The sequence below is a fragment of the Oryctolagus cuniculus genome, chromosome 1, assembly GCF_051225735.1.
Source record: "Oryctolagus cuniculus isolate XC-2025 breed Fujian yellow rabbit chromosome 1, ASM5122573v1, whole genome shotgun sequence".
NCBI classification, from domain to species: domain Eukaryota; kingdom Metazoa; phylum Chordata; class Mammalia; order Lagomorpha; family Leporidae; genus Oryctolagus; species Oryctolagus cuniculus.
In genome coordinates this window covers 66,193,097-66,214,669 of record NC_142867.1, presented here as the reverse complement: position 1 = coordinate 66,214,669, position 21,573 = coordinate 66,193,097, and the positions used below count along the sequence as shown (strand labels likewise).

At 45.3% G+C, this 21,573-nt stretch overlaps 1 protein-coding gene and 1 long non-coding RNA gene across 4 annotated transcripts; one reads left to right on the top strand and one right to left on the bottom strand.

Annotated features, from left to right (window-relative positions):
* Window positions 1-2,268: 2,268 nt before the first annotated feature.
* On the bottom strand, window positions 2,269-20,234 carry NEU3 (neuraminidase 3). 3 transcript variants are annotated; one of them, XM_002708504.6, is made up of 3 exons: window positions 19,818-20,169; window positions 13,527-13,738; window positions 2,269-8,456 (listed from the first exon to the last, which is right to left on the bottom strand). In XM_002708504.6, the coding sequence occupies exons 1-3, from the start codon at window positions 19,879-19,881 to the stop codon at window positions 7,377-7,379; spliced, it is 1,356 nt and encodes a 451-aa protein (XP_002708550.4). In that variant the 5' UTR covers window positions 19,882-20,169; the 3' UTR covers window positions 2,269-7,376. The 3 variants fall into 3 exon arrangements, with proteins under 3 accessions (XP_002708550.4, XP_089187088.1, XP_089187097.1); XM_089330962.1 differs by lacking the exon at window positions 13,527-13,738 and having other exon boundaries at window positions 19,818-20,234; XM_089330971.1 differs by lacking the exons at window positions 13,527-13,738; window positions 19,818-20,169 and adding an exon at window positions 13,324-13,508.
* LOC138849967 (uncharacterized) lies at window positions 20,212-20,744 on the top strand. The gene is made up of 2 exons (XR_011389301.2): window positions 20,212-20,343; window positions 20,436-20,744. It is a non-coding gene; the product is annotated as an uncharacterized LOC138849967 (long non-coding RNA).
* Window positions 20,745-21,573: the final 829 nt, after the last annotated feature.

The window sequence follows — 21,573 nt, the reverse complement described above, 5'->3', positions numbered from 1 at the left end:
TACCCATCTGGGAGACCCTAAGTGAGTTCCTGACACCTGATTTAGCCTAGATCAGCTCTGGCTTTTGTGGGCATTTAGGGAGTGAACCAATAGGTGGGAGATTTCTATTTCCAAAAAAATTTTTTTTTAAATCCATGGCATTAGCAACTGGGACAGAACCAGCACCCAACCAGGACTAGAATCTGGAGTGCCGGCACTGCAGGTGGAGGATTAGCCTAGTGAGCTGTGGCGCTGGCCGATATAAGGATATATTTTATAATCATTGGACTCTATGTTTTATCTATCACATAGAGTGTTTGAAATGTTTAAAGGATCAGCTATACTTAATTTGAAATTGATACCTATGTTTAAGGCAGTTTAAATTTCTTTAAATATTCAAGAGATGGAGCCGCCACTGTGGTGTAGCAGGAATAATTTAGGTTCGGGGCTGCCACTATGGCACAGTGGGCTAAAGCCCCAGCCTGCAATGCCAGCATCCCATGGGGCTGCTGGTTCAAGTCCTGGTTGCTCCACTTCCAATCCAGCTCTCTGCTGTGGCCTGGGAAAACAATAGAAGATGGCCCAAGTCCTTGGGCCCCTGTACCTGCATGGGAGACCGGGAAGAAGCACCTGCCTCCTGACTTCGGATTGGCGCAGCTCTGGCCGTTGCGGCCAATTGGGCAGTGAACCAGCGGATAGAAGACCTCTCTCTCTCTCTGCCTCTCCTCTCTCTGTGTAACTCTGTCTTTCAAATAAATAAATAAATCTTTAAAAATAAATAAATAAATATTCAATAGGTTTTCAGTGTTTATTGGATAGTTTAATAAATTGGGTCCTAAAGTTTATGCAATAATGTATATTCCTCTCAGATTCAAAGGCCCCTCAGACATTAAACTGTTGCTCCCCCACTCGCGGCGGAACGACACCGGACACTGTTTTCTTTCCCCGGTCCTTCCCGGATTTGCTGCCGCTCCCCTGCTTTCGCGGAGGAGCGGCACTAACGAGCTCTCCCACCGACTCTCTCAGGGCCCCCCCCCCCGCATGGTGTCTCTCTCTCTCTTTTATAGTCCTCTCCCACCAATCCGTGCTCTGCTGCCCACATGCTGAGCACGCTGATCAGAAATCAGCTAATTGACAGGGCAGCTGTGTAAGATTTGTTTACTCTCTCAGCGCCAAATGATGGGAGATCAGGTGCATAGAGTTAGTCTTAATAATCTCAGTGGTCTAGTCTAGTCTCGGTAGTCTCAGTACTTATTTCGCCATGTTGTGGGAGACAGGCCCTGCTCCCCACATTAAACAATCTAGTAAAATGTGCAAAAATAAAATAGATCATGAGATTTCTTTTTTAATTGTATAATTATTAAAAAATTAAAAATTTTTTATTTATTTTCATTCTATTTGAAAGGCAGAGAGAAATTGGCAGACAGAGATTTTCCATCTGATGGTTCATTCTTCAAATACCTGCAACAGCCAGGGGTGAACCAGGCCAAAGTCAGGAGACTGAAACTCCATCCAGGGCTGCTGTGTGGGTGGTAGGGACCCATGTATTTGAGCCATCACCTGCTGCCTCTCAGGGTATGCATTAGCAGGAAGCTGGATCAGAAGCAGAGTAGCCAAGACTTGAACCAAACACTCCAATATGAGATGCAAATATCCCAAGAGGTGACTTAACTCTGACACCAATTTCATGCCCTACAAAACTATTTTTAAGAGACAAACTAGCTGGGGCCGGTGCTGTGGCATAGTAGGTAAAGCCACCACCTGCAATGCCAGCATCCTATGTGGATTCTGGTTTGAGTCCTGGCTGCTCCACTTCCAATCCAACTTTCTGCTATAGCCTAGGAAAGCAGTGGAAGATGGCCCAAGTCCTTGGGCCCTTGCACCCGCATGGGAGACCTGGAAGAAGTTCCTGGCTCTTGGCTTCAGATCAGCATGCCTCCGGCCATTGCGGCCACTTGGCAAGTAGGCCAGCAATGGAAGACACCCCCCCACCCCCGCCTCTTCTCTGTGTAACTCTTTCAAATAAATAAATAAATCTTAAAAAAAAAAAAGCTCACAACATCATGCTGCCACATCAGTCACGGTAATCCCTGACCTGCCTGTCTTATCAGATAACTATGTTCAAACAATAATGTGCAAAAGTACAAAGAATTATTATTAATAAAGCTTTCTGAAAACAAAAGTTCTTATGAAAAGAAGAAATTGCTTCAAATGCATTTTTTGAAAGAAGCTGGAAACAAACTAGATATTAGGACCATAATCAGCTCTCAGTTTAACAACAGACACTAGTCACCAGAATCAAGCTCTTTATTTATCTTTCATGTTTCAAAGAGTGGCAGGAGTTGCATGGCACAGAGAGTATTTGTAACACTGGGCATCACAGAGCAGACACACAACACACTGAGCCACAGTATCTCTACTGAAGTCCTACATGAGAGGCAATTGTAGAAAACCCACTCGAGGGCAGAGGGGACATGGCAGTGAAATGCCATGAAGGAATGCCTTTGGGCTTGGGGCATCTTCCACAGGACATCTAGACAGAGTCAAGCCTAAACCAGAATTAAAGCCCATTTCCAGGCAGTGCTATGACCAGGGAGCTGGCAGCAGACAACACTCATTCAGAGTGAGTGCAAAGAGGTCTCAAATGATTTGCAATCCAGGAGGCAACATCTTCCACCCTGGGGCAGAGCTTCCCTGGCCTCCTCAATATGCTCCACAAGGCCAAGCACGGTTGATGCATTCATTCATTCAGCAGAGCTTTATTGCTACCTACTCTGCATCAGGCCCTATGCTGGTTACAGAGGACACAGAGAGGAATCAGACACAGTCCTTACCTTCAGGGAATTCAGGATAGGATAGAAAAAGCATATATTTATAGGTAAGCCATTGGTAAAAAGATAAAAAGGACATAGAGAGACATCTACAGCCCAGCAGAGGCCCAGAGGGCACAACACAGACAATAACACAGGTAGTCTGTGGTAAGGCTCAAGGGGGAACTCAGACCATGAACCTTGGCAGCAAAAAGAATGACACAACATCTATCTGAATAATGTAGTGGGAAAACTTGGGGAGTACTGGAGAAGAGGGAACAGCCTAATCTGCCAAAGTGGAGATATCAAATCCTACAGGGGCTGTGGTTTGGATATCAGTCTGGGGGTGTCCCACAGACCCCTGTATTAAAGGCTTGTCCTCAGGTCAGTGCTACTGGGGGGTGGCAGAAACTTCAGCAGGTGGGGCCTAGTAAGTCCTCAGGTGTCTGGGGGTGTGTCCTCAGAAGGTAGTTCTCACCAGAGGGCTGTTATAAAGCCTGAGCTTGGGTCCAACCTGTCTTCTCTGCTTCCTGGATATGATCCTTCCTTCCCATGCACCCCACCATTGCACCCAAACCCTGACTAGAACCAAAGTCTGCATCATGCTCTTTGGACTTTCAGCCTCTCAAACTGTGAACTAAATAAACCTTCCTTTGCTTTTTAAGTAGATTTTCTCAGGTATCTTGTTGTAGTAACAAAAAGCTGACTAATATGACTGCCCTTGGTAGAAGACTGTGGGCTCAGGTGGACTTCTATAGGTCGTCTGTGCTTCCCAACAGGCAGGGTAAGTTTCTTACCTCTAACTGTAGCTGCATGATATTCTGTGGCTGAGGGGAAACTGATGATCATGAGAAACAGGTCCAGATAAAAGTACCCAAACAACAAGGGCCTGAGGTAATTATTGGGAGCTGAGGAGGTGAGGAGCATGAGCAGAGCCAGAAGGTTCAATGGATAGGAAGTTGGTCTGGGTAGATACCAGCAGCAAGAGGCCCCTAACCATACTTTCCTGCACTGTCAACGGTGGGCCATCTGTGCTGTATGGATTCATTCTAAACACACAAAGGGAAGAGTGGGAAGCTTCAGAAGGCAAAGAACCATAGTCCATAATAATCCTTTCTTCATGCTTGTATAGACTATTGGCTTCCCATGAGCTTTCTTCTTTTCTTCACAGCTGCCATCACCTGCCTTGTCTTTCCTACTCTACCAGTCTGAAAGTGGCTGAAATGGGCTCAGGGGACCAGTATCATGTATAGGTCCCAGGGCCCTGGAGGTCTTGGTGATTGATACAAAAAGAGTTGGAGTGCCTAAAGCTGTCTTTGTTGGCCACCTGGAACATGGGCAAGTTGAGCTAGCTACAAGTTACAGGGTTGGGTAGGACTCCTTCTGCAGACTAAGCTGCTGGCCTGTCCACGTCTCTCCCTTTTCACAGATATCAGGGAACAGCTCCAGCCTGTTGTCACTTGTTCTCCACAGCAGCTGCCACCTATGTCATATCTTTAGCCTAACACTCATGTCTGTGTTACTCTCCCTTTGCTGACAGGTGCCAGGATTCCTATCCACCATTCTTGCCTCACAGCTGCCATCACCCATCCTGTTCTCACTCTAGTCCTAATTCTTGATTTCAGCTATGTCCCCAACCCTCTTTTCTTACTATCCTTAAAATAAATTAATAGACTCTTTCCCATTAATAGTTTTACTGCTAAATGCTAAGGAGAAACAAACATGAGTCAAATGGAAAGGAGTTAGGAGAAGGCAATTTAGAGACATGGGTGTCTCCTGAGTTCTGGATTTGAAATCTGGTTCACACTGGCATGTGACTGAGGTCCTGGGCTGGCGCTGTGGCTCAATAGGCTAATCCTCCACTTGCGGCGCCGGCACACCGGGTTCTAGTCCTGGTCGGAGCACCGGATTCTGTCCCGGTTGCCCCTCTTCCAGGCCAGCTCTCTGCTGTGGCCAGGGAGTGCAGTGGAGAATGGCCCAAGTGCTTGGGCCCTGCACCCCATAGGAGACCAGGAGAAAACACCTGGCTCCTGCCTTCGGATCAGCGCGATGTGCCAGCCACAGCGCGCCGGCCACAGCAGCCATTGGAGGGTGAACCAACAGCAAAAGGAAGACCTTTCTCTCTGTCTCTCACTGTCCACTCTGCCTGTCAAAAAAAAAAAAAAAAAAAAAAAAAAGAGTGACTGAGGTCCTTCCCTGACTCCCTTCTTGGAGAGTCCTAAGGAAGTCTTTATATTCTCATTCTCTTAACCTTTCTTTTGCCCTGGTTAAAGAGCATAGCCATCATCCCTATTTCAATCTACTTGGGGTACAGTGCTCAGGAAAACTTTACTGAGTAAAGAGTCGCTACCCTTCAGAAGAAAGCTGCCCTTTTAATCCCTCCTTTCCCCAGTTCCTCCCTGCATCACCAGCTCTGCCCACCACTAGGCCCCTGCTGCCCTCCATTTGCCAACATGATATGGAGGTCTTCCCTGACAGTGGGCTTCACATAGGAAGTAGAGGGAAGTATTTATCCATTAATTCATCCACCAATTGGAAGGTTCTGTGTGTTAGGCTAAATGTAAACATCCTTTAGCAAGCAATGGGGAAGCACAAATGACTGTGGACCAAGGAATGACAATAGAAACTACTTTGCATTATGCACAGCTACTTAAGAAATATTTGGATTAACGTACACATAAGTGAATGGATGATCTTGTGAATTGGGGAGATTATTTTAGCAAATGTATGAGAAACTAAGGGAATTTATAAAAGCCACTCTAAGGGCTAGCGCTGTGGCATAGCAGGTAAAACTGCTGCCTGTCATGCCAGCATCCCATGTGGGCACCAGTTCAAGTCCCAGCTGCTCCACTTCCAATCCAGCTCCTTGCTAATGTGCCAGGGAAAGCAGTGGAAGATGTCCCAAGTCCTTGGGCCCCTGCACACATGTGGGAGACATGGAAGAAGCTTCAGGCTCCTGGCTTTGCATTGGTCCAGCTCTGGCCATTGCAGCCACTTGGGGAGTGAACCAGCAGATGGAAGACCTCTCTCTCTCTGCCTCTTTCTCTCTGTAACTCTTTCAAATAAATAAATAAATAAATAAATAAATAAATATTTTTAAAAAGCCACTCTAAAATATGGACTTAAACAATATGCCAAAGTAGGGAAAGTTAACCTCTACTTTTCACCCTGTAGGACTGTCTTTCACCTGACTGGTGCAAGTCCAAACCCTAGCCCCTTTAGCTGCATTCTATGACTAAGATTTGCTCACCATGGTCATTACCCAGCACCAAAAATACTGATACCAATTTAAGGCATTAACCTCCTAAAATGTGACAAACAATAAATCGTGATAGAATTTATGCCACAGTAAGTCTATGGGGGGATACAATCTAAGATAGGAGAATTCTGGTATCATCTGAGAGACCCAACACCAGCTAAGTTCAGCCCCAAAACTCTTAGAGAAGCTTCTCCATTTCACAAGTAGGCTCAAACAAATAGGATTGATACAGAAGCTTGGGAATCCAGAGACCTACTTAAATGGAGAAGACCTCCTCAGCTGGAAAAGGCGTGGCTAGCCCAGAACAGCATTCTGAGAAAGAGAAACCCAGGGGAAACCCAGCAGCCTACACAAGCCCCTTGGCTGATGAATCCAGGCTTACTGAAGATGCAACTAAGCCAATGCTATCAGGAGCTACCATCACCCCAACTTATAGCCCAACATCTACAAACCATCCCACAAGCTGCATTTGTCTTCTTGAATTTTCTTCTTCTTCTAATCCCTTAAACTGTGGGCTCCTTGAGGGTAGAGACTGCTAAGTTTTGTCCACTGTTTAAAAGTCTTAACCCATATCCTTTTCCTTTCAGGAACCATCCTAATAAATAAACTCCAGGCTCATCTTTGATCATCATAATGACATCAGAAGCAATAAACATCATTATTAAGGACTACTGATAATGAACTTCTTGTTTTTCTTCCTGGGAAATGCTGCTTTCTGGATGAGAAAGAGAAGGTTGAGCAGAGTTGCACGGCTAGAGAAGGTAGGTGACCTCATGATTCTACTGTTTCACCTAATTACTCTAGGATAGAGTTTTGAGCATGATTAGGAGGGTGTGATGCTTTTCTTATGAGAAATGGAGGAAGACATCCAGATCATCCTTTTTTCCATGTCGTCTGCTTATAACCTCACATTCAGTGAGGGGCGAATCAATTGAAAAGGTAAGTCCTCTGTGTTCTACTTTGGGATCTGAATTCTTTATGGATCCAGAACTTGAAGCATGTTTTTAGGGATGGATGGGAAGACAAAAAAATCACAAAACCAATACAGATGGAAACCTGAGGTCCACAGAGTTCGACTGACATTTCCAAGGTCCTAAAGCAAGCCAGTGACAGAGCCAGGACTACATCAAAGTCTGCCAACTCTCAGTTCAGTGCTCTTTCCACTGCAGTAGCTAGCTATGGCAAAATTTTCATTTTGCCCTTTGTAAGAGGAGAAATGAAAAAAAGTTAGCAGAATATTAACTTCTTTGCTTTATAGGCTTCAGTAACCTCTGTTGTTCTCATTGTGGCTGTCATCCCCTTCCATAGAAAGTTGGAGCATAAGCCAATTAGTCTTGAATTAACTCAGGTTCCCTATCAGGGCTGGTGTAATCCCCCTGCATGTGGCTCAGGATCTCTCGGTCTGTAAACAGGCGGAAAGCAATCTGCTCACACTCCCGCTTGATCCCACACTCAAACAAACATGCAAGCAAGCCCTCCTCCTCCAGAACAGCCAGATCAGAGTAGCCACAGGGTCCACAGTGCAAGATCCAGGGTTGGGACCAGCAGGCAGTGTCCAAGGGGTTCTGGTTGAGGTAGATGCCTAGGTTGATCCTCCGTTTCTTACTGGTAGGGTGTGAATACAACAGCCATGACTCTGCCAGCTGTCCAGCTTCCTCCTTCAGCCTCAGTGAACTGTCAAGCAGAGGGCTCTTTTGAATGGTGGGAGTACCTTTGCCACTAGGGATCTGGCTCCTATGTGAGATCTCTGGAGACCTGAAACTCACCACACTGCCTTGGCAGCCATGTGGGGGTTCACAGAGTTGTGGGCTCAAGACCTGTCTCTGAAAGCATTCACCATGGTCAGTGCTCAGAGCCTCTGCCCGGCATCTGTTGGGTGTTCGGGCACTGCAATAGAGCACAGTTTGTCCATCCTTCCTAGTTACCTCTGCCACTTGACACTCCACTGTCACCATGGGCCTAATGAAACTGCCATGGTGCCATGTGCTCCCTAGGTCATCACTGTAAATCATCAGGGAATGAGGTCTGGTTTTGCATGGTAGCCGGAAGCAATGGAACCAATGAGGGATATAGTAGGCGTATGCAGGGATGACCAGCCTCCCTGATTGTAGCTGGATACCATGACCTGGGCCCACAGCAAATGTGGCCCAGTGCTTCACCTCTGAGCCAATGACCTCCTCAGTCAAGTCCCTCACCTCACTCCACGAACATCCAGCATCCTGACTGCAGATGAAGCAAAGGCGGGCAGCATTCCTGCCTGACACAATCTGTTCACGCTCGGTGACATGACCCTGCACACAGATAAAGAATAGGTACACGTGACCACTCTTCTGCTCCCACACAGGACAGGGGTTCATGGTTCGATGCCCAGGTAATGTGGCTTCCATCAGTGGCTTCAGGGGACCCCACTAGACAAGGGGAAAGAAAGAAAAAAAAAAAGAGGAGGTGTGAGATACTAATAGGAAGTTCATTAATAGTTCATTAAAAGCATTAGGGCCCTGGCAGATGTTTGGCATAAATGTTATGACACTAGTTGGGATACCCACATCCCATATTGTAGTCACTGGGTTCAAGTCCTGGCTTTGGGTCCTGATTTAAGCTTCCTGATAATGTGTACCATGGGAGGCAGTGGTGATAGCTCAAGAACTTGACTTCCTGCCACCCATGTGGAAAGAAACCTGGATGGAGGCCCAGCTCCTGGTTTTGGCCAAGCCCAGACCCAGTCACTGTAGGTATTTGGGAAATTGAACCAGTGGATGGGAGCTCTCCACATCTGTCTCTCTTCCCTCCCTCTACCTATCAAATAAAATTTTAAATTTTTCAAAAATTATGGTACACAAATGTTTTATTTTCAGTACCTGGCACATGATAGTAGCTAAATACTTTTTATAAAATACAAAAAGAAAAGGAAAGAAAGAAGGAAGAAAAGATGGAAGGAAGGGAGAGAAAGAAAGGAAGGGAGAAAGAGAGGGAGGGAGGGAGGGAGGGAAGGAGAGAGGGAGGGAGGAGAAAGAAACAGAAACAAAGACAGAGGAAGAGATTTCCTTTCATATACATATTTGATGATATGAAAATACTTCCATAATATACTACTGAATAAACAAAGCAAAATAGGAAACAGTATGTAGTATGCTTGTTTTTACATAAGAAATGTAGAAGAAAGGAACTTCTAGTTACAACAAACTAAGTAATTGGACCAACCCTTCCACTGAGAACTAGAAAGAATATATGAAATATTAAAACAAAAAAATGTATGTTTGAAAACACCAGAGAGAAAATAAGGCAATGATGAATTGTAGTCCAAGAACTAAGAGCTCATTCATATTAGCCTGCTGTTTCAACTCCCTTTTCCCATAATAATCCCTACTGATTCTCAAAGATGTCACTGAAATGTTGAGAAGCCGAGTGATCCATTTGATAACCTTTTGAGGGTAGGAGGACAAAAAACAAGGCTCTGGTAAATGCTACATGATTTGAGATGAAGCCTTAAAGGGCTAAATCCTAGGAATAAGGATGGGACCAAAGCAGACCAGCCCCCTCAACAAGCACTCTAGCAAACTTGCTGGCATTATCTACTGCTGTGAATATATGCACCTGCGATGCCTCAGGAGCTCCATTCCTAAATCTATATCTAACCAAAATACACACCCATAGTACCAAAAATGCATACAAGAATATGCAGAGCAGAATTATCTCTACTCGTAATAATTAACCCAAATAGCCAACAACAGTAGAATAGATCAGTCGTGATATACTCATACGATGAAATTCATTCAACAATGAAAATTAACAAATTAGATATATACAACAATTTTGACAAACTGCAAGATACCAAACAAAAGTCAGTCAGAAAAAACATATAGATTAAAAATAAGCAAAACTAAACTCTACAGCTATACATTAGCATAGTGATTACCTCTGGGAAGGAAACAGGGGCCATAGATAAGCTTCTCAGGCGCCAGCAGCATTCTGTTTCGTGGGATACTGCTAGTGAACTTAGCAGTGTGTTCACTACGATGGCTTTGTCATAATTCACTGAGCTCACATGCACGTTTTGTGTGTCTGACATTTATGTTTTATGCAAATGTTATTAATTCACATTTTAAAAGTTCCAGAAAGGACTATTCAGAAGATATATTTTTCTTTGCTTCTGTATGAAAGACACCCAAGAAACAATAGACACAGTCTATAGGAGGCAGGGAAATGGGAATAGGATATGCAGTCATTTCTGTATCTGCAGGGGATTGGTTCTAGGACACCTCCGCCCCCATCCCATGGATACCAAAATCTTAAAAATGGTTAACATATGGGGCCGGCACTGTAGCATGCTTCCTCGTGCAGTGCCAGCATCCCATATGAGTGCTGGTTCATGTCCTGGCTGCTCCTCTTCCAATCCAGCTCTCTGCTTATAGCCTGGGAAAGCAGTAGAAGATGGCCCAAGTATTGGAACCCTGCACCTGTGTGAGAGACCTGGAAGAAGCTCCTGGCTTCAGATCAGCCCAACTCCATTTGGGGAGTGAACCAACCAATGGAAAACCTTTCTCTTTCTCTCCCTCTCTCTGTCTGTAACTCTACCTCTCAAATAAATAAATAAAATCTTTTTAAAAATGATTAAGATGGTAAATTTTATGTTAGATACATTTTTCCACAATTAAAAAGTGAAGGTTTTTAACTGACTTGCTACACAGTATTTAAGATAGATTTAAGATAGTAAATTTTATGTTAGATATATCTTTCCACAACTTAAAAATTTTAACACAAAATATAAAAAAAAAAAACTTGGAGGTTTTTTTAACTGACCTTCTATACAGTATTAATCAACTGTGTAATGAAGCTCCCCAGAAAGTAAATGCCATTTTGTATCAGGCTTAATACAAAGATACAAGATGGAATAATCCACATCACTGCTGAGATGGTCTATCTGTCCTTGAGGTCTAAAGTCCAATTCTGAGTTATCACACTTTGAATATGGACACTGACATCCGTGACTAGATCCCAAGAACATTAATCACAACTCAGGACTGTGGCCTAAGTCACTAGAAGAACTGTAACTGTTTAGCCCAGAATACAGAAGACTTATTGGGTACGAACTCTGCTTCCAGATATCTCAGAAAGCTGTTCCATGGGACTTTATCTGCACTATGTACAGACTAACTTGATAGCCCCAGAAGGTAGAACAAGACCAACGTGTAATTATAGAGAAGCAGAGATTATCTCATTTAATTAAAAAAAAAAAAGGCAGGTATAGGTTAAGCTGCAGTTTGGGATGCCTGCATCCTATATTAAGAGTGACTGGGATTGAGTTCCATCTCTGCTTACAATCCAGCTTCCTGCTAATGTGCAGGCAGCATATATTGGCCCAAGCACATGGGAGACTCAGGTGAAATTCTTGGTTCCTGGCTTTGGTCTGGTTTAGCACTGGTTCTTACAGGTATTAGGGGAGTGAATCAGCAGATGGAAGCATGTTCTCTTGTTCTGCCTTAAAAAAAAAGAAAGACCTATATGCCACTGGATTCTGTTCCTTGTTTAAACGTTTCTACAGTCAGATCTTTTATGAAAAGTGACTGATGTTGAATTGTTATTCTGTAATTTGTTATTAATTACATTTTACATGTGATATAACAGGAAGTATCCAAGGTCACACAACCAGTAACTGGTAGGTCTTAGACTGACTCCAAAATCATGCTCTTAACCACTGCTAAGCTATTAGTAACTACCAGTGAAATACAGAGGATTTCTGTGTTGAGAATCAGAAAGAAGTTTGGCTAATGAGTCTTCTCAAGATTCTACAGGCTGGCGCCACGGCGCACTAGGCTAATCCTCCGCCTGCGGCGCCGGCACCCCGGGTTCTAGTCCTGGTCGGGGGGCTGGATTCTGTCCCGGTTGCTCCTCTTCCAGTCCAGCTCTCTGCTGTGGCCCGGGAGTACAGTGGAGGATGGCCCAAGTCCTTGGGCTCTGCACCCGCATAGGAGACTAGGAGGAAGCACCTGGCTCCTGCCATCGGATCGGCACAGCGTGCCAGCCGTAGTGGCCATCTGGGGGGGTGAACCAATAGAAAAAGGAAGAAAGACCTTTCTCTCTCTCTGTCTAACTGCCTGTCAAAAAAAAAAAAAAAAATTCTACAATCAAGTAAATCAAAGAATGAGCATAAATAAAATAAACAAGCAAGAATGAATTAAAGTGGACGTTCTTGTGAATGTATGGCTACTTGGTAGTGAGGTTATGTATAGATGTGGTTTGTTAGAAAGAAAGTGAAGTAACATGACCAGAGGGAACACCTGCTTAGAGGACATGAAAGAGCCAGAACTCCAAGCTCCAGGGGTTGCAGGGCTGAGCCTCTGTGGAAGGCAGTTACTCAAACAGAAGTCAGGGCCTGGGAAACCGCAGGGAAAAGCAGGAGTTGGAAATTCCCTGAATGAAAAATGTCCCCATTGGGAAATGTGAACCAATGTCATCAAGAGAGAGGATAGGGGCTGCTGGCAAGGCCTGCATTCAACAGAATAGCATTTGTACCATGGCAGCAGAATGCATTCATTGCAAAGCTTTAATGGTGTGATTTCAGACATCTGTAGGTAGAAAAGCAGGGCAAGTTAGGGGGGATTAAAGTGCCTATTACAAAGGTATATATAGAAAGAGATAGAGATACAGCTATATATATTTTACAAAACCACTATCTCATTTGATCTTCACTTCAGCCAGCTCTGGGAGAGAGGAAAGCAATAATAGGAAACAACATGAGATTTGAAATAACCCTGAAGCTCCCAGACCAACAGCAGTCACCATTCTTTCTCCACTACAAATACAGTACAAATATACTACTTAAGGGCAAGAGCTCCAACTCCAGGTCTGCCACTCATCAGATGTTATGCCCAAAGCAAGTTACTTAATTTTCAGGCCCAGTTTCCTCCTGTGAAATGGGGATACTAACATGGACCTCTCCTAAAGCATTCAGCAGTGGAAGCCACAGTGTGGTCGTCACTGTCATTCTTTTGTCATTGACTAAATGAACACATTACTTACCTCTTGGAGCACAAGGATCCCTCACCAGCAAAACTGAACTAGCAATGCTTACTTCCCTGGGTGATTTACAAAGGTTAGCGGTAATATAAATGGAAAGCATTCTCATGTTAGCTGAATCTGAGTGAACCATGGAAGCCTCTGGAAATTGAGACTGAGTTTGAAGTGTGCTCCTACTTTTGCATTATAACTGCATGACCTTGACTGAATGATAACCCCTCAGAGCCTCAATTTCCTCATTTGTAACACAGGACTTACAATAGATGCATGACACAGAAATGCTGTGAGGATCCAATGTGCACACAACAAGCACTCAACAAGAGCCATTGTTTGTACTGCTTTTTCCTCCAAAAACCTCACACAGGGCTTTTCTCGCACTGAAGGGAAAAAGCACAGACCCTGATGTACTCTGAGCTCTGTGGAAACTGAAGCCCAGGCCCAGATCTGGGATAAGGAGTCACCTGCACCGAATGCCCAGTCCTCAACCCTCGCCTCAGCACCAGGTGGAGAGCATCCTCATCCCTGCTCGTGGAACGCTTCTCTGCAAAGGCCAGGAAGGTGTGGGCAGGGGGGACGTAGAGCAGGGCTGGGATCCGGTAGGTAATCCCTCTCTTGTCTTCCTGCTGGAACAGAGGACTGTTGAAGGAGCACGCTGTCATTTCTTCCATGACCTCTGTAAGGACAGGAGGCAGCTCAATGTGTATGCATACCCAGATGCTGGCCTGCATACCAGGTCTGCTCTATCATTCCACTTCTAGAGAGCACAGGGGAGGCACGGGTGCACCCAAGTATTTATTTTATACAAAGGCAACATCATGGTCTCAACAGCACAAAGCAAACAATATGTATTCTCAGGTTAACAAATCTGTTCTTCAGACTCTAGGGGTATCCTACAGAGCCTGCATCAAGCATGTCTGTATCCAGAGGGGCTCTGCATTTGCCTCTGTCAAACATCCAGGGGTATACCAGCCAGGGATGGTTTTTGATATCAATTTATTGGTGTAAGGTTTCCAGGCCATTCAGGCAATATAAATAAAAATCCAGCTAGATCCCTATGAGTAATGCCTGTGTTTAACAGTTCTCCAGGGAAACCTTTTCCCTGTACTGGAGCCTAAGATCAAATGCAACCTTTTATGTCAGTAGGAAGAGTTCCCTGCCTTGTCTACCCTATCAGAGTATATAGATTATCATGGGACCTAGTTTCACGTAGGGCTCTCAATTCTAACTAGAGTCTAACCCATGCGGACCGGCAGCTTTATTTGCTGTGACAACAGGCCTCTTAACACCCACACTTCTGGGTGAGGGCAGCAAGCATGCAGGGCTGTGGAGGGCAGGTGAAGGAGATGTCTGCTCTGGTGCTCAGTTTGTTCTTGGCTTCAAGTCCCTTAGGATTTCTTACTTTCTGGCAAATTCAGCTACAAGGGGTTCATTATAATTTATCCGTCATTTGACAGCAAAGTCAGCTTGTCACAAAGCTGACAATGAAGGTCTCCCAGTACTCTTCTCAAAGAAAACAGGTGTTCTGCTTCTCTGAGGCCCAAAAAGGAAGTCAAGCAGACAAAACCAAGCTTAGAATTGTTTGTTCCCTCAGACTGTCATCCAAGCCCTACCTTTTTTTTAAAATATTTATTTATTTATTTATTTATTTGAAAGGCAGAGTTACAGAGAGGCAGAGGGCAGCGGCGGCGGGGTTGGGGTTGGGGGTGGGGGTGTCTTCCATTTGGCCGCAATGGCTGGAGCTGTGCTGATCCAAAGCCAGCAGCCAGGAGCTTCTTCTAGGTCTCCCATGTGGATGCAGGGGCCCAAGGACTTGGGCCATCTTCTACTGCTTTCCCAGGCCATAGCAGAGAGCTGGATCAGAAGTGGAGCAGCCGGGACTCAAACCGGCACCCATATGGGATGCCAGCACTACAGGTGGCAGTTTTACCTGCTATGCCACAGCGCTCACCCCCAAGCACTATCTTACAAATTATTTAAATGTGATCAGGATGTAAAAACTAGCTTTAAGGCCTTCTTCATTCATTCAATAAATATTTCTAGGTGCCTGAAGGCCATAATGTGGGTGTTGAGGAGATGGAAAGAATCAGAGGTTCCTGCTCTCAAGAAACCCACATCCAGCCAGCATGTGCCTAGCAGGTTAAACTACCACCTGCGATGCCCACATCCCATATGGGTGCCAGGTCTTAGGAGCGCTGATTTAAGATTCGGCTGCTCCACTTCCAATCCAGCTCCTTGCAAATGAACCTGGGAAAGGGGCAGAACATGGCTCAAGTCCTTGGGCCCTGCATCCATATGACCCAGATGAAGCTCCTGGCTCATGGCTTTGCCCTGGCCCACCCCTGGCCATTGCAGCCATCTGGGGAATGAACCAGCAGATGGAAGTTGTTTCTATGTATATCTTTCCCTCTCTCTGTAACTCTGGCTTTCAAATAAATAAAACAAATCTTAAAACAACAACAACAAAAACTCTGTCTCTTCCTTTCTTTTTGCCACCCTGCCTTTCAAATAAATTATTAAAAAAAAAAAGCTGTGAGCAGAGATGTGACTGTAGGAGTTCAGCAGAGTACAGGCCTTGGAAAGCTTTGCCACCTTGTTCAGTGTTATCCCACATACAGGGAGTCACTCAAGAGTGTGGACAAAGGAACAGTCTGATCATTTTGGACTGATCTCTCAGGCATCTTTCTGGGCAGTGAACCATGGGACAAAGGTACACTGCTTTTAGTACAAAGGTACACTGCTGGCTGGCGCCGCGGCTCACTGGGCTAATCCTCCGCCTTGCGGCGCTGGCACACTGGGTTCTAGTCCCGGTCGGGGCACCGGATTCTGTCCCGGTTGCCCCTCTTCCAGGCCAGCTCTCTGCTGTGGCCCGGGAGTGCAGTGGAGGATGGCCCAAGTACTTGGGCCCTGCACCCCATGGGAGACCAGGAGAAGTACCTGGCTCCTGCCATCGGATCAGCGCGGTGCGCCGGCCGCAGCACGCCGGCCACGGCGGCCATTGGAGGGTGAACCAACAGCAAAGGAAGACCTTTCTCTCTGTCTCTCTCTCTTACTATCCACTCTGCCTGTCAAAAAAAAAAAAAAAAAAAAATTAAAAAAAAAAAAAGGTACACTGCTACTAGTGATGGTCAAGTCAAGCATCAAGAATCAAGAATTAAGAATCAAAGAATGATTCATTTAGTACTTGTTTCTACCTTAAGAGAGAATTGGAGGCTACAGGGACTGGGGGAAGTGGTTTCATTGCATTCAGAAGAGAGGCCTCCCCTTACTGCAATGCTGGACTGTTAGCACAAGATCACAAGATAGGTGAGGTAGATGGCCTTCTCCACACGATACTACAACATGCCTCATTCCCTCCAGCTGGGCTTTCCTGCCCAGAAAGGTCAGGCTGTCTTTCACGTAAACATCTGGCCCTGAGCCAGGCTGCTGTAATGGTTAACACCGGATTGGGACCAGGCAGGACGACATGCCCTTATGCATGTTCTTTTCTTTTTTTAAAAGATTTATTTATTTTATTTGAAAGAGTTACAGAGAGGAGAGGCAGGCAGAGAGAGAGAGAGAGGGAGAGAGAGAGAGAGAGGTCTTCATCCGCTGGTTCACTCCCCAATTGGCCACAAATGGCTGGAGCACAATGCCCGGAGCTGCACTGATCTGAAGCCAGGAGCCAGGAGTTTCTCCCAGGTCTCCCACGTGGGTGCAGGGCACCAAGGACTTGGGCCATCTTCTACTGCTTTCCCAGGACATAGCAGAGAGCTGGATCAGAAGTGGAGTTGTCAGGACTCAAAGTGGCACCCATATGAGATGCTGGCAATGCAGGCAGTGGCTTAACCCACTACACCACAGCACCAGCCCCATGCATGTTCTTTAACTTCTTTCTGCTTCAGGATCCTCGCCTATAAAATCCAGTAGAGTGGCTGACAGAATTAACAGCTTTAAGAAGCTGTTATAAGTCCTATGACATAGCATGAGAACAATATGACAATTATTTAGACTATCAAGCACTACATATTCTAGTTTTATTTCTTGACTCTTGTGAGTGATAACAAAAATACAGTCATGGAGGCTGGCGCTGTGGCATAGTAGTTTGGGCCTCCGTCTGCAATGCGGCATCCCAAATGGGCACGGGTTCAAGTCCCAATTGTTCTACTTCCAATCCAGCTCCCTGCTGGTAGCATGGGAAGGCAATGGAAGATGGCCCAAGTCCTTGGGCTCCTGCACCCACGTGTTAGACCCAGAAGCAGCTCCTGGCTCCTGGCTTCAGATCAGCCCTGCTCCAGCTGTTGTGGTCATTTGGGGAGTGAACCAGCAGATGGAAGACCTATCTGTCTCTCCCTCTGTCTGTAAGTCTGCCTCTCAAATAAATAAATCTTTAAAAAAAAAAAAAAGTACAGTTATCTGTCACATAACCGTGGGCCACACACACACAATGATAGTCCCATAATACTAGAGTGGAGGGCCGGTGCCGCGGCTCACTAGGCTAATCCTCTGCCTTGCGGCGCCGGCACACCGGGTTCTAGTCCCAGTCGGGGCGCTGGATTCTGTCCCAGTTGCCCCTCTTCCAGGCCAGCTCTCTGCTGTGGCCAGGGAGTGCAGTGGAGGATGGCCCAAGTGCTTGGGCCCTGCACCCCATGGGAGACCAGGATAAGTACCTGGCTCCTGGCTCCTGCCATCGGATCAGCGCGGTGCGCCGGCCGCAGTGCACCAGCCACGGCGGCCATTGGAGGGTGAACCAATGGCAAAGGAAGACCTTTCTCTCTGTCTCTCTCTCTCACTGTCCACGCTGCCTGTCAAAAAAAAAAAAAAAAAAGAGTGGAGCTGAAAAATTCCCATCACTTAATGATGTCTTGCCATCTTAGCAGCATCATACAATGCATTCATGTGTGTGCTGATGCTGGAGTAAACAAACCTACTGCATTGCTCATCATATAAAATTATGAGTATAGCACATAAAATCACATATAGGACATAATACCTGAAATGATAAAAAAAAAAGACTATGTTACTGGTTTATGTATTTACTGGACTGGACTTTCACTGTTATTTAGGTGTGCTCCCTCTACTTATTAAGAAGAGCTGGCTGTAAAACAGTGTGCAGTGATATACCCACAGTAGCCTTTTATATCTCACATTTACTGACTCTGATTGCATTATTTTCTCTTGTGCTTGTTTTGATTTTGTGTTTTGTTTCTCATGGCCCCAGAAGCAATAGTCTATACAATTTGTATACTCCACATAGCCTAGCTGTGTGGTATGCTCTATCATCTACATCTGTGTAAGTATACCCAATGACAAAATTATCTAACAATGCATTTTTTAGAAGGTAGCCCTATCATTATATGCTTCACTTCTTAAAAGCATTTAAATCCCTCTTTACCTCTGGGAGAGATCATATTTTAAGCTCTTATAAGTGTTCACACTTTTTTTAATGAGTTATACCACACAATTAGTCATCAGCAAGCACATGACTATTTGTTAACATATAGTTCACTAATATACATTAACAGTCCCAGTTCTGCTGGGACTAAGAAGAATGGGGCACAGAACAGGCAGGGAGTGGGATGGAAGGAGTAGGGAGATCACTAATGGAGAAGCATAACTTGTCCTAAGGACTGGATTCACAGCCCAGCCCTAGTTCATACCATCCGACCTCGTGCTGGTTACTCAATCTCTCCCTTGCTTGTAAAACATAGATAATACATGCTTAAGAGGATCAACATGAAGAACTACTTCAAAGAGCTTCATAAACTTTAAAGCACTGTATAATAATAGTCTGTAATAATTACAATTTTTGATGTCTTCACAATTGCACTTAGGGCTCTGCTACTGCTCTAACAATTAGTTATTATGTTTATGAATTATGATTATGCTGATCATGTGCAGGACAGTATAACTGGTGGCTTTGGTATTGCCACCCAAACTATTTCATGCAATCATGCGCTGGGAACTAGGGACAGAGAAGAATCGGCTATAGGTCTACTTTGGACTTGTTCATATTGATGAATAATTCAAATTCGTAATTGCTGCTCTATACAATCACCTTCCAATGAAGTCCTGCCTGTCCTCTTGCTGGGAGAGAATATTATGTGGCATGGGCTCTGAAGTCTGACTTGGCTTTGATGCTTATTAGCAAGTCACTTTACCATTGAGCCCCAGTTTCCTCACCTGGAAAATGGGATTAAAACCACCTATTTCAGGCTAAAATCACGATGTAATTCCACACTTCACAGTTTTCCCAGTGAGCCTCCAGTGAAGCCCAGAAGGAGGCTTTTTTCGTTCACTCCTAACAATTAACATTTAGAGAACACCTGCCACGTGGCAGATCTTTGAAGATCCAGGAGTCTAAACCCCTCTTGGTACATTTGGGAAACTCAGGCCCATGGAGGTGGACATTTTTGAATAAGGCTTCTTGATAGCAAAGGCTGGACCCAGTCCCAGGTCTCCCAAATTCCAGCAGCTTAGGGCTCTCTCCACCGCCTACAGACCCCCTCTCTAGTTAGAAGCGTTTCCCCAGTCAGCTCCCCTCCATCTCTGCGATGCTAATTCTAAGGTATAAATCTGGCTTCAGGGGTTAGAACACAAGAAATGAAGCAGCCAAAAATAGTCTCCAGCTGTCAGATCCTAGCTGGCAGGGCGGCTCTGACTCGAAATTCCCTGGCGATTGGATTTCCCAAACGCAGGCAGCGCTGCTCAAACTGTCCCCAGAGCCACAGGGCCCCACTTCCGAGGGAGCCCTCCTGACTCCCTGCTCGGCTCACCTGCCCGGGCCCCTGGCTCCTCGGGCTTTCTGGAGACAGAGCTGGGCGCAACGGGCTCTTCCATGGGCGCAGGGACAAGTCTTCAAGTCTCGGACACCGAAGCTCCGGAGAACCACCCGCACGGAGGCTGGGAGATGAGGGCAGCGCAGTGAGCGACGGGGACAGAGGAGGACAGGGAGAAACACTGAGGACACTGAGAACAGCCCGGAGAAGCGGCGAGCAGGCAGCGACTGAGGGCAGGGCGACAGGGACCCGGAGCCCGAAAAGGAGACCAGCGAGGACTGGGGGCCGCGCGGTGGCCGTTGGGACCAGCAGTTGGCTCCCGGCGGGAGCCCGCCCCGCCCCTGGGGCCGGCCCGGCCGTAGCCCCGCCTCGGACGTCCCCCCTCGCTCGCGTCGCCCGCGACGGCGCTTCCATCTATTGGTTGCCGGCGGATAGGTATCACCGCCTAAAACCTCCCTGGACAGCCTGAGAGGCTAGCAAAGGTTCCGAGCTTCAGAAGGAGTTCTACAAAAGGGACCAGAAGGTAGGGAGCACTGCAGAAAAAACAGATTTGTACTGTATATGTAATTTATCTTATATGTGTGTTAACACACCTTTATACGTTTTTGTCATAAGGCACTGAGACCATTCTGTCACGGAAATTAAGTCCCTTCTGCCTCCCAAAGCGGAAAAGACTAAGGTCACTTTGTTGGAGCCACCTACAGCGTAAAGGAATCGGGAACACTGATTAAGCGGGGAAGACTTCTTCTAACTTAGAGGACTTCGAAATGAAAACTTTGGTAACTTGGCATGCATGATGGAATTTCTTTGGTGCCCTAAAGAACGAGCTCACAAAAGGGCAGGGTTTTCGCCAAAGAACACAGAAATCAACCAGAATACAACCTGATGTGTTTGTCTTAAAAACAAACAAACAAACAAACAAAACTAACCCGGTAGCAGTGAGCACAAATACTACTACTTCCTCCTAAAAGTATCCAGGGTTCCCTGGAAAAATGTCTGACTTCAGATACACGGAAGAAAAAAAAAAATTGTCCCATCATCAAGTAAGGGAGTTATAAAAGGCTATGGGGATTATGTCAGAAGAAGACAAGAACCAACCAGAAGGTGATCCCACTGGCCAAATATGGGAAAATCTGAGCAACAAAAGGAATACTGACTGCAAAAGATCAAAGTAAATGTTAAACTTCATTGACATATGGAGAAAAAAGTCTGGTTACCACAGGGGTTGCTAAAGAATGAATCAAGCTTTTATTCTGCCTTTACTATACAAACCATATTTCAGGGTAGCCAAATAGTTGATAGGGGAAAGTTCTCCTTTATAAAACAGTTAGCTAATAACTCCCAAAATAATTAGAGAATTAGAATTTCATCACTTTGCAACCTATGATTAAATATGAATCTAGACAATAATCAATGGCTGCTGAAACCATTTGGTGAAAAGTTGGTACAAAATTTTATAATAGAAGGACAGGGTCCAAATTATGTGAATCATAACACAAGAGAGGCAACAAGATGTGTGGCCTACTGATGAGATGTAGTAAGAACTACATAGCCCCCTTTATTCTTGCTAAAAAATAAGACCTGAATCTCGAGAAGAAAACATGTTAAATGACACCATTAAGATGCAAACAGCCAAATCCTCAACATGGAAAATTCCACAGGAAAAATAACATGATTTCTGAACAAATGGCTAGAAAATATAAAGATTGTAGAAACATAGTATAGACTAAAATAAAAACTCTGAACCTTGTTT

Coding starts and splice junctions, on each gene's coding strand:
- NEU3 (XM_089330962.1), bottom strand. CDS start 20,234: ATGGAAGCGCCGTCGCGGGCGACGCGAGCGAGGGGGGACGTCCGAGGC. Junction 8,457..19,817: donor GGAGCCAGGGGCCCGGGCAG/GTGAGCCGAGCA, acceptor CCCCTTGTCTAG/TGGGGTCCCCTGAAGCCACT.